The 12,450-nt window shown below is 55.1% G+C and overlaps 1 protein-coding gene across 12 annotated transcripts in view; it reads left to right on the top strand.

Annotated features, from left to right (window-relative positions):
• Positions 1–12,359, top strand: part of Nisch (nischarin) — a 36,229-nt gene extending 23,870 nt beyond the window's left edge. Inside the window, exons 14-23 of one of the 12 annotated variants that reach the window (XM_052190073.1) lie at positions 2,290–2,408; positions 3,352–3,401; positions 5,323–6,726; positions 8,008–8,125; positions 8,360–8,377; positions 8,468–9,157; positions 9,606–9,762; positions 10,153–10,281; positions 10,729–10,890; positions 11,110–12,359. In XM_052190073.1, coding sequence (XP_052046033.1) covers positions 2,290–2,408; positions 3,352–3,401; positions 5,323–6,726; positions 8,008–8,125; positions 8,360–8,377; positions 8,468–9,157; positions 9,606–9,762; positions 10,153–10,281; positions 10,729–10,890; positions 11,110–11,720 — 3,458 coding nt within the window. In that variant the 3' untranslated portion in view covers positions 11,721–12,359. Of the gene's footprint in view, positions 1–2,289; positions 2,409–3,351; positions 3,402–5,322; positions 6,727–8,007; positions 9,158–9,605; positions 9,763–10,152; positions 10,282–10,728; positions 10,891–11,109 lie in introns of all 12 variants that reach the window. The other 11 variants (XM_052190066.1, XM_052190075.1, XM_052190074.1 and 8 more) reach the window with 11 other exon arrangements.
• The last annotated feature ends 91 nt before the right edge of the window (positions 12,360–12,450 follow it).

The raw sequence follows: 12,450 nt of genomic DNA, 5'->3' as shown, positions 1-12,450 counted from the left end.
TTTCCTTTGGGCGAGAAATGACAAAGGTCAGACCCCTGTCTGAGGACTCCTGGTGTCCCCTATCCCATCTGCTGAGTGGCCCTTTCTGAGCACTTGTTTATACAGGCCACGGTCCAGGAAGGAAGTGGGCAGACTGTCCTGTCTGCATTTCCTCATGCCCAAACAAGGCTGGGAGGTCAGGGTAGTGGCAAGAAAATACTGATTTTTTTTTTTCCTCACAAATGTGAAGCTCCCACATGTGTGTGTGTTTGGCCATGTGTTCCTGGAACTGGCCTGGGTGGACAGGAATTTTTCTGTGTGAGAACAGCTTTACTAACCTACCCTGGGCACTCAAGGCCTGCCTGAGGTGGGTGCTGCTGGGAAACCCCAGTCCTTTGGGCCTCACAGCTGTGAGAGCAGTAGAAGATTGACAGACAGGGTCAGTGTCCAGAATACAGAGTTCATCCCCAGCCCTGCCCGGGGGCTGAGGGAAGGCCACGCTGTAGACATGATTAGAAGCAGGCAGCTGAGTTCCTGTTCCATTCTCCTGGCCCTGAGATCCCAAGCAACTTGTAGCCTCTTGGAAGCTGTTTTCTCAACCATAGAGTGGATACATCCCAACTTCATCGATTCTAAGATGCACACATTCCACCCCGTGACTTCTCTGAAATTGAGATGCGTCTTTCAGTCAGTGGCGTCCCCTAGTTGCTGTCAGCCAGCTGGTAATCGTGATGGAGCCGTGGGAATCCCTTCCGTGGACATCTGCTATGACCAGGATGGCACCTTATCCACACCTTAGATTTGATGAAATGTGGTAAATAACGAGAGGTGCGCGTGAGCTGACGGTGGGGAAGCGCTTGGCACTGCCGAGGCTAAACACGATTAGTCGGTAGGGGCTGCTTCCCGTAGCCTGAGTTGGGGGTTCAGGACAGTCCCTCTAAGAATATGCATCCACTTGGGGACACAGGCTTTGTGCCTATGGAAGAACAAGGTAGAACAGTTTGGGAATACTTGGACTGCAACAGAGTGGTAGCAGAGACGAATCTTGGAAGACGGGTTGGGTTAGGACACTTGAGCAGCAGGGGCAGCGTCCGCCAAGCCTGGGTGCTTTGTGCATGTCTCTGCTTCCTGCCGTCCTGCCTCGCAGCCTCTGCAGCTTAGCATCTGGGGGTTCTGGGCTTGGGCTGCCTGCTTACCCTTGGGCAGAGGACCTGGGCTCTGTGAGTTGTCCTGTTGTAGGCCGCAGTCTGGCTGAACAGGATACGTGTGGGAGTACAGTCATTGAATTGGGCCTTGGTGGATATTTAGTAACAATCCAGGCGGTGGAGGGGTGGCTCTTCTAGACCAGCTAGCTACAGTTTGAAACATGTTGCTTGTTGTTTTTGCTGTTTGTTGATGTTTTTTAAGTCGGGGGTGGGGTGGGGGAAGAGCTTCCCCCTTAACCAGTTGCAAACTGGAGTGAAGTGATGGCCCCAGACAGGCCATTCATAAAATACCTTAGTGTAGCTTAAATAACCGGCACATTTTAAGGAGGTAGGCAGTAGGTAATACAGGGCAGTCAGTGGGACACCCTGGGAAAGCAGTCCTGTGGGTTCAATACTAGCTGTACTTAGCACTAAAGGAATCCAGTCTGGAAAGCCTGGCTCCTGGCCAAGGGGCCTGTACTTGGAATTTGTGAGCCCTGCAAAGATACCAGTGAGAGCACGGGGTCACTTGTAGTCCTTTCTTTGGACAGTGTTCCAATACGTCCAAGGCTATCGATAAATACATCACCAAAATAGGCTGGTAGAGCAGCCTGTTCCCCAGTGCCCACCTCTTCCTAGCTAGGCTGGGCCAGGCTGTGTGGTCTAACCTTGCCACAGAAAAACAGGTCTCCTGTTTCAGTTTGTCTTTGTCTGTGCAGCGTTGTTTCCCATGTGATCCCTGTTGGCGCTCCTTCCGAGGACTGTCTGTTCTCAGTCTTTGCACCCTCTTATAGCTTGAGTGTCTCGTTCCCCATGTCTGTAGGCTGTAAGAGCACCTTAGACAGTGACATAGAGATCTTTGTTTTTCTCTGCATCTTTACCGACTTTGGAATGTACCTCTAGAGCTTTGCACCTCTGTATGACTCCCTCACCAGAGAGCAGCCACTGGGTCCATCCCGTAAGCAAAGCACCTGAGGTACTAAGGAGTTACTGAGTTACTGTATCTCTTTTCTGTGACCCATATGATGATTTGGGGTCTGGCTAGTGCCCGGCCATGCCGTGAGCCCAAGGCCTAGCCTCTTGAACAGATGCTCTTCCTGCCCACCTGCCCACCCCATCTCTGCAGGTGTCATGTTCGTACAGGAAGAGTCCCTGGCCAGCAGCCTCTCATCCACTGATAGCCTACCACCCGAGGACTTTGCCCGAGCCTGCTCCGACTCCTTGGAATCTCTCCCCTCAGGACAGGTAACGCCCGCACCCGCTCCTGGGGGCTCTTTCCTCAGCCACGCTGCTGCTGCTGCTGCTGCTGCTGCTGCTGCTGTCTGACTTTGTTCACACTGAGATATGGCCTGGTGGGGGTGTGGCACATGTGGTGAGGGCTTCTGGGTACTTTGTGTGTCGTGTAGTCTTTCTCTTGGATGTGTCTCTAGTTGGGTCATAGACCAAGTGGTCAAGGGTTTGAGTTTGGCCTCCTCCACCCCAGGGGACCAGGCCGTACTTTCTCTTGGGCCCTGAGGGCAAGGGAAGATGGGCATTCTTTGGGCACACATAAGCTGGATGTCCAAGGGTCTCCCCTAATGCTTAGCACCCCAGAGGCACTCAGTCCCTCGGCACCCGTCAGCGTGCTGGGCTGGACAGTGGGGCTCCAGCTCTCCTTGCAGCTGCTGTCTAGGTTTTTGGAACTCCTTTCTGCGTCCCTTTAAAAGAGATAGAAAATGAGTGAGTGCCTGGTGCTGTGTGCGTGATGCCTGGACCTTTCTGCTCCATTCTTCTGCACGGTTAGGGTCATGGTGGTGTGATGCCAAGAGAGTTTGCAGAGGCTTTGTCTGTCCTACCTACCTCCTGAAGACTGACTCCGTAAGGAGAGTAAGGTCCTCGGCCTAGTCTTAATCTGGTATGGAGAAAGCACGGGGCCTTCGCCAGAACCCATCATGTGCACTGCTGCCTGCCTGGGGCTGGACCAAACAAAGCACCTGACCCCTTGGGTGGCACAGAGGTCCCCCAGATGCCAAACATCCTTGGAAACTGGCTCTGGCCCATGGTTGTCAGGTCAGACAGGTGGGAAGGCAGCAAGTTCCTGAGCTCACCCAGGGGTAACAGGGCAACTTTACAAGCAGCTGAGGGCAGCACCCAGTGAGTGTTGAGGAACAGCTGCAGCAGGTGGGCTCACGCTTTTCTCCTCTGTCAGGCGGCCTCTGAAGATCTGAGGGACGTGCCAGGAGCTGTTGGTGGTGCGAGGTAAGGAAGAGGGGAGAGCCAGCAGGGCCAGCTGCACACTCTGTTCACTGTTCACGACCAGTGCAGCCTCTCTAATCAAGTGCAGTTGATGGGCTCCGCCTGGTTCTCCTCAGCTGCCTAATTGACATCTTACACTAGAAGTTAGCAAGTCAAAGCCAGGGTGGTTCTTGTCTGGTTTGTACTGGGAGCTAATGTTCTCTCTGTTTGTAGGGTTTTTTTGTTTGTTTGTTTGGGGTTTTTTTGTTTTTTGTTTTTTGTTGTTGTTGTTGTTGTTGTTGTTGTTTTTGTCTTTTTTCTGAAACAGGGTCTCATTTAGCCCAGACTGGCCTAGATCTTACCTTGCAGCTCAGGCTGGCCTCAAATTCATGACACTCCCCCCTCAGCCTCCTTAAGACGTGCTTACAGACACTAGCCGCGACACCTGCTTTGTTATTACAGTCCGTTTGTTTGTTTTGTATTTGGTTTTGTTTTTTTGGGGGGGTGTTTCTGTTTGGTTGGTTTTTTTGGGGTTTTTTTTGTTTGTTTGTTTGTTTTTTGTCTTTGAGACAGGACTCCTCTGTAGCCCTGACTGTCCTGGAACTTGTTTTGTAGACCAAGATGACTTTGAACTCGAAAGATTGTCCTGCCTCTGTCTCCTACTGGCAGTGGTTAAAGGTGTAGGCCATCATGCCTGGCTCCTGCTGCTTTTTGTTGTTAGTAGATTTGTTTCTTTTTCTGGGTGTGGTGGTGTACTTCTTTAATCCCAGCAAACACATCTTTATAGGTTCGAGGATAACCTGGTATACACTACAAGTTTCAGAGCAGCTAGAACTACATAAAAGAGATCCTGTCTGAAAACAAACAAACAAAATATTGTTTATTTTCATTTTAAGTGTATGAGTTTTTGCCTACATGTATACATGTGTGTACCACATGTACGCTTGGCGCTTCTGGAGGCCAAGACAGGGCATCTCATCTCCTATAACTGGACTTACAGATGGTTGCTAGGTACTGTGTGGGTGCTGGGAAACAACCCTAGATTCTCTGCAAGAACTCTTGAGTACCCTTAACTGCTGAGCCATCTGTTAAGCCTTTGGTTATTACGTGCCTAAATGGATGTTTATACAAAATTACATGGGTAGGGTCAGGACACACATCATGAAATATTATCCCCTTGACCCTTTGCAGAAATCTATTTTATTTATTTGTTTATTTGTATGCTTGGTTTTTTGTTTTGTTTTTTGTTGTTGTTGTTGTTGTTGTTGTTGAGACAGGGTTTCTCTGTGTAGCCCTGGTTGTCCTGGAATTCACTCTGTAGACCAGTCTGACGTTGAACTCAGAAATCTGCCGTGCACCCCTCTGAATGCCGGAATTAAAGTTAGCATGCACTACCGCCACCTTGATTGATTGATGATTGACTTTTGAAGCCGCATCTCTAAATAGCCCTGGCTGGCACAGAACCCAGTATGTAGACAGGCTAGCTTCAAAACTGATAGAGATCCACCTGCCTCTGCCTCTCTGTTCTGAGATTAAAGGCTTGCTCTACATGCCTGGTTACAGAAGAATCATTCATGGGAGGGTTGTAGAGGCCAAGAGGGGCTGGAATTTAAATGGAAAGGTCCTAGAATCCACCCAACTTGATCTACTGCCCTGGAAAGCCAGGCTGTCCCTAAAAGTAACCTTTTTCAACATAGTAATTCACACCTTGCCTCTTTGACACCTGGCAGCATTCAAATGACGGAAGTCTACATAGCACTTTTGTTGTGGCAGCCAGCTTGGTTCGTGCTGGGCAGTGTGTAGAAGCATGGCTCCTCCTGATGGCAGCCACTTGACGGGCTCAGGAGACCCATGGATTGCCTTCCTAGGGTTAGGGTACTACATCCTACAGCAGGCCAGGGGATAGGATGTCCCTGTGTCTCTGACCCTGTCTCTTCTTGCGCAGCCTAGATCACTCCGAACCAGAGGTTCAGGTGGTGCCGGGGTCCGGCCAGATCATCTTCCTGCCCTTCACTTGCATCGGCTACACAGCCACCAACCAGGACTTTATCCAGCGCCTCAGCACGCTGATCCGCCAGGCCATTGAGCGGCAGCTCCCGGCCTGGATTGAGGCTGCCAACCAGCGAGAGGAAGCCCACGGTGAACAGGGCGAGGAGGAGGAGGAAGAGGAGGAAGAGGAGGATGTGGCTGAGAACCGCTACTTTGAAATGGGACCCCCAGACGCTGAGGAAGAGGAGGGAAATGGCCAGGGAGAGGAGGACGAAGAAGACGAAGACGAGGAGGCTGAGGAGGAGCGCCTGGCTCTGGAGTGGGCCCTGGGCGCCGATGAGGACTTCCTGCTGGAGCACATCCGCATCCTCAAGGTGCTGTGGTGCTTCCTGATCCACGTGCAAGGCAGCATCCGCCAGTTCGCCGCCTGCCTCGTGCTCACCGACTTCGGCATCGCCGTCTTTGAGATCCCACACCAAGAGTCGAGAGGCAGCAGCCAGCACATCCTCTCGTCGCTGCGGTTCGTCTTCTGCTTCCCGCACGGCGACCTCACGGAGTTCGGCTTCCTCATGCCGGAGCTGTGTCTGGTGCTCAAGGTGCGGCACAGCGAGAACACGCTCTTCATCATCTCGGACGCTGCCAACCTTCACGAGTTCCACGCCGATCTGCGCTCCTGCTTCGCGCCACAGCACATGGCCATGCTGTGCAGCCCCATCCTCTACGGCAGCCACACCACCCTGCAGGAGTTCTTGCGCCAGCTGCTTACCTTCTACAAGGTGGCCGGCGGCTCTCAGGAGCGCAGCCAGGGCTGCTTTCCTGTCTACTTGGTCTACAGTGACAAGCGCATGGTCCAGACGGCCGCCGGGGACTACTCGGGCAACATCGAGTGGGCCAGCTGCACGCTGTGCTCGGCAGTGCGGCGCTCCTGCTGCGCGCCTTCTGAGGCCGTCAAGTCGGCCGCCATCCCCTACTGGCTGCTGCTCACCTCCCAGCATCTCAACGTCATCAAGGCCGACTTCAACCCCATGCCCAGTCGTGGCACCCACAATTGCCGCAACCGCAACAGCTTCAAGCTCAGCCGTGTCCCGCTCTCTACCGTGCTGCTAGACCCCACCCGCAGCTGCACCCAGCCACGAGGTGCCTTCGCAGATGGCCATGTGCTCGAGCTGCTGGTTGGCTACCGCTTCGTGACCGCCATCTTCGTGCTGCCCCACGAGAAATTCCACTTCCTGCGAGTCTACAATCAGCTGCGCGCCTCACTGCAGGACATGAAGACTGTGGTCATCTCCAAGAATCCTTCAGCTAAACCAAGAACCCAAAGCCACCGCACGGGTGGCCAGCCTGCCAAGTGCAGGGCCAGGTAAGAGGTGCAGACTGGCGGGACCTGGGCTGTGGGGTTGCCTTGGGTGGTCTCGGGCCTTCTCTGTGGGAGTCTCCCTTTGCCTTCCGTCTCCCACTTCTTGGAGCACTGACCAGTCTCAGCCTTTGCGTCCATGGCCTTAGTGCTAAGTGCTCCAACTCTTCAGAGCCTTAAAAGCAGCCCAGGCAAGCTGTTCTGTGTAGGATGGGTTAAGCGAGGCAGCCCTGGCTTGCCAGTGGAGAGCATCACCTTGTCCCTGGCCCTCCCACTGCCCTCCCATGTACAGGTGTGGTTTCTGGGTGTCATCTTCCTCCTCCACCAGCTCATCCAGTGGCTGGCTCTGTCAGCTCGGGAGTGTGCTAGGCCCCGTTCCTCAGACCGCCTCTCAGGCTTCTTCTTTTTTTTTTTTTTTTAATTTTTTATTTTTTTGTACCATAAAATTCTTGTCAGGAAGGACTGATTGTATCTAACTTGGAAGCCTCTCACAAAGAACCTTCTGAAGGTCAAAGTGTGTGGGTAGGTCATCGTTTCATCAGGAGAGACTGAGGAAGGAGCTGGCAGCTTTAGCCTGCTCCCTGTCGCTGGATCCCCACCTGTGGAAGAGAAGACCTAACAGCTCATATTCTCTATCCTGGCAAAATGCTGAGACCCTATCTTCACCCCTGGCTCTCTCCTCCCCTCCCCTCCCCTCCCCTCCCCTCCCCTCCCCTCCCCTCCCCTCCCCTCCAAGCTACCACAAACCTAGCTTGCTCCTGGGACTGCTGCAGAAACTAGGCCCGTAAAGATGTATCTGCACACCCATGACAGCATGGGAGACGCCAGCAGCTTCATGGGGTATTTGGGCAAATGCAAGGTCAGGGCCCTAGGGATTGCAGCAGTTGGACTGGATCTGATCTGATGGATGGGGGAGCAGCACCCAGAGGACCCCACCCCTTCATTCAGTGTGGCTCCATGGGCTAAAGGCTGGGAACCTCCAGCTCCCACGAGAGTTAGCTTTTGAGCATTAATTATGACTGAGATAGACCAGTGACATCCCAGCATGGCCGTGGTAGCTGAGTAGGTGAAGTGCCAGGGCCACCTAAAGATACCCCAAAACAAACTGAAGCCGAGGTTGAGTCTTGGTTCTGCCTCTGCTTGCATATATACACCCAGACACTTTTCCTGTTCTGTGTGGCAGATCACCTAGTGACCCCAAGGGTAGCAGGTACTGTGCAGTTGTGCATGTGATACATTTCTATGGGTGCACGTGTTTATTTGGCATTATTCTTGGGTCACTTGAAGATGTAGTGCTGAGCAGCGGCTGCAGGAGACCCCAGCAGAGGCGCCCGCTCCAGTCCCGGCTCCAGCTGCAGGCCCACCGACAGCTTCAGCCCCAGCAGAGGCTCCAGCCCCAGCAGAGGCTCCTGCGCCAGCAGAGGCTCCAGCTCCAACAGAGGCTCCAGCCCCAGCAGAGGCTCCAATTCCAGCAGAAGCTCCAGCCCCAGCAGAGGCTCCTGCTCCAACAGAGGCTCCTGCTCCAGTAGAGGCTCCAGCTCCAGCAGAGGCTCCAGCCCCAGCAGAGGCTCCAATTCCAGCAGAAGCTCCAGCTCCAGCAGAGGCTCCAGCCCCAGCAGAGGCTCCAGCCCCAGCAGAGGCTCCAGCTCCAACAGAGGCTCCAGTTCCAGCAGAGGCTTCTGCTCCAGCAGAGGCTCCTGCTCCAACAGAGGCTCCTGCTCCAACAGAGGCTCCAGTTCCAGCAGAGGCTCCAGCCCCAGCAGAGGCTCCAGCCTCAGCAGAGGCTCCAGCTCCAACAGAGGCTCCAGTTCCAGCAGAGGCTCCAGTTCCAGCAGAGGCTCCAGTTCCAGCAGAGGCTCCAGCTCCAACAGAGGCTCCAGCCCCAGCAGAGCCTCCAGCCCCAGCAGAGGCTCCTGCTCCAACAGAAGCGCCAGCTCCAACAGAGGCTCTGGCAGGGGCTCCGGCTCAAGCAGGGGCTCCAGCAGCAGGGGCTCCAGCAGGGACTCCTGCTTCAGTAGCAGGAGTTCCCGCTCCAGCAGGGGCTCCCACTCCAGCGGCAGGGGCTCTAGCAGGAGCTCCCGCTCCAGCGGCAGGGGCTCCAGGGGCTCCAGCCGCGGGGGCTTCTGCTCCAGCCGCGGGGGCTTCTGCTCCAGCCTCGGGGGCTTCTGCTCCAGCCGCGGGGGCTTCTGCTCCAGCCTCGGGGGCTTCTGCTCCAGCCGCGGGGGCTTCTGCTCCAGCCGCGGGGGCTTCTGCTCCAGCCGCGGGGGCTTCTGCAACAGCAGAGGTCCCTGCCCAGTACCCAAGTGAGCACCTAATCCAGTCCACATCTGAGGAGAATCAGGTCCCTTCTCACTTGCCCGTCTGCCCATCACTCCAGCACATTGCCCGTCTTCGGGGGAGAGCCATCATTGACCTCTTCCACAACAGCATTGCTGAGGTATTGACCCAGGTGCTGGTCTTCCTGACTGGCACTTGTGTGGTGAGAGTATGGGCTCTGCTGTGGTACCAGTTAGTCCTGAGGGTAGAGTATAGTTTGTGTTGGGACATCCTCATAGCCCAGATTTCTCCTGACATAATGCGGTTTTGAGCTCCATCTGCTCACAGGACTGAGGATCTGGGTGAAGAGGTCTGCCACTGTGTACCCCTGGTCTAGGTGTACCCATGCTCACCGCCTTGTCTCCCCTCTGCTCTGCTCTGAGTTTATTTGAAGAATGAGATGAGCTTTCTGTCTCTCCTCATCCTGGCACACAGGAATCCCCACATTAGCCAGACTCAGAGAGGGAGGGATGTGCTGCCTGGAGTCTGCACTCCTGTGGTCCAGGAGGAAGGGGTGTGGCCTGCCCCACCCTCCTCACCTGCAGGCTCCCACAAACCCCTCTGCCCAGGTTGAAAACGAGGAGCTGAGGCACCTCCTGTGGTCATCAGTGGTGTTCTACCAGACCCCGGGGCTGGAAGTGACCGCCTGCGTGATGCTCTCCAACAAGGCTGTGTACCTCATACTGCACGACGGCCTCCGCCGCTACTTCTCTGAACCCCTGCAGGGTAGGTCCTCCAGCCTGGCTCTCTTGGGTCAGGGGCAGGTGAAGAGGCAACCATGGACTTGGGGAGAAGCGGTGGGCTCAGAGTCCGTCGTCTGAGAAAGGGGTAACAACAGCACTTCCTCTTAGAACTCACAGAGGCCTAAGGCTAAAGGTGACTGTGCCATGTAAGGGAGCGCTTGGGGGCCAGCTGACACACGCAGGGGCGTGGCCCTCTGCCTTAGGATCTCAGGAGGAGCCTCATCCAGTGGCCTGCTGACCCCACCGAGCTAAGCTAGCTGACGCTCCTGCCCCACCCAGTGCCATCCAGGTCTTCCGTAGGTGCAGGGTGCCGGCTCCCTGCCTGCAGCATTCCTGCTGCACAGGTCTAACCGTAGCCTCTTCTCCATCACAGATTTCTGGCACCAGAAAAACAGTGATTATAACAACAGTCCTTTCCACGTCTCTCAGTGCTTTGTGCTTAAACTCAGTGACCTGCAGTCAGTCAATGTTGGCTTCTTCGACCAGTACTTCCGGCTGACGGGTAAGTGACATGATGTATTTTGTCCCGGTTTGGGTGAAGGCCAGTGTCACCAGTGGGCTTCCACAGTGTAAGTACACTGTCACATGACACATTATCTCCACTTACAAGCCAGCTCCTCGGGTAGGAGGAAGCAGCTTCAGGAACTGCTGAGATGGCAGGACTCCTGCCCGCCCCACGGTTTATAGCAGGGAAGAGCAGAGTGGGCCCTGGGCTTCGGGGCAGGATGTTTCTGACTCATACTTCCTGAAAGGAGAAAGCTAAGCTCTTTCCCTAATGCCTCTATCCCCTTCCAGAAAAATGTCTCAGCCCTTCCTGCCTGAGATACGGCCATCTCCCCAGGCCCCATGATGCGCTCCCACATGGACCCTGTGGGCCCTGGTTTTCTGTCGGGACCTTGCAGGGATGGGGATGGTGACCTGTACCTGTGACCAGCCCCTTCTTGTGCAGGCTCTTCCCCGTCGCAGGTGGTCACGTGCTTGACTCGCGACAGCTACCTGACACACTGCTTCCTCCAGCATCTGATGCTGGTGCTGTCCTCCCTGGAGCGCACGCCCTCACCTGAGCCTGTTGACAAGGACTTCTACTCGGAATTTGGGGACAAGAATACAGGTGCCCTGTCCACCCCTAGAGCCCTCACTGCCCTGTCTCTCCCTTTCCTGTCTGCCAGGCTCTATGGGTAGACTTCCGTGGCAGAGGCTCCTTCCCAGAAGTCCCAAGCCAGCAGAGCTCTCAGTCCTGGGCTCTCTCTAGCCCTTGGGTGTGGGGCTGCTGTTGCTTCTAAAGGCACCACAGGCCAGCTCACGCCACCCCTGACGTCTCTTCCTGCAGGGAAAGTGGAAAACTACGAGCTAATCCACCCCAGCCGTGTCAAATTCACCTACCCCAGTGAGGAAGAGGTCGGGGACCTGACCTATATTGTCACAGAGAAGGTGGCCGGCCCTGCAAAGAGTCCAGCGCTCAGCATCCTACTCTGCATCCAGGCCTTCCAGGTGATCACACCACAGATTGGACGGGGCAGGGGCCCACTGCGCCCTAGGACCCTCCTCCTGACCAGTGCTGAGATCTTTCTCCTGGATGAGGACTACATCCACTATCCATTGCCTGAATTTGCCAAAGAGCCACCACAGAGGGACAGATACCGGCTAGATGATGGCCGCCGTGTCCGGGATTTAGACCGGGTACTCATGGGCTACTATCCCTACCCACAGGCCCTCACTCTTGTTTTTGATGACACACAGGGCCACGACCTCATGGGGAGTGTCACCCTGGACCACTTCGGGGAGATGCCAGGTGGTCCTGGCAGGGCTGGCCAGGGCCGGGAGGTGCAGTGGCAGGTGTTTATCCCCAGTGCTGAGAGCCGAGAAAAGCTCATCTCACTGCTCGCGCGACAGTGGGAAGTTCTTTGTGGCAGGGAGCTGCCTGTGGAGCTCACTGGCTAGTGCATGCGGCGGCAGCCCTGGCCTCCTACCATGCCCAGCCTCGCCTGGTGCCCGTGAGGGCAGGGAAGCGGGCCTTTGCGTTCTTTCTAAGGTCTTTCTCTCTCCCTTGGTTCCTACATTGATTGCCCGTGGTCCCCACACATGTGACCAGCTCCCACAGAGAATGTGAACATGTGTGTTCAGTTAATCCTTCCTAACGCTGGGAAGACGTATGCCAGCCCCACCAGAGCGTCCTTGTGCCGTTAGCGTCCCTTGTGTCGCCTGCCCTGAAGCGGCATGGCCAGACATGCCAGCATTGTTTTGTGTGTGATTGATGCTGTTGCTAGTGTGGCGCTGTGGACCTGATGACCCCACGTCCTTTCCTGAAGTGTTAAGTCCAGTCCTTTGTTGCTGTTGCTGCCATTGTGGGTGTGCCGCTGCTAATTACAAAGCTGGTAGCAGAATACACGTGGCAAGCTCGCATGTTGTGGGCTTTTCCAAAATGGAGGCCTCCTCGAGTCCAGACCAGAGGAGGTCCTGTGGGGAGTTCTCAAGTCATGGGTCCAAGAGGAGCCAGTGCAGGGGACCTAGAGCTGCCAGCACCAAGTATAATTCCTGTTGCCTATGTTCTCTATTCTAATAAAATGGAGTTTGACACAATCGGAGTCTTCAAGGTCATAGCTAACTGGGGTCCCAAAAGGACTTCAGCCAAAGGCGTGGTCAGCGCGGGGAGACTGGAGACAAGAAGAGA

Source organism: Apodemus sylvaticus, chromosome 8 (genome assembly GCF_947179515.1).
Source record: "Apodemus sylvaticus chromosome 8, mApoSyl1.1, whole genome shotgun sequence".
Taxonomy (NCBI): Eukaryota; Metazoa; Chordata; class Mammalia; order Rodentia; family Muridae; genus Apodemus; species Apodemus sylvaticus.
The sequence above is the reverse complement of the archived record's forward strand: the minus strand, read 5'-3'. Positions and strand labels throughout refer to the sequence as shown.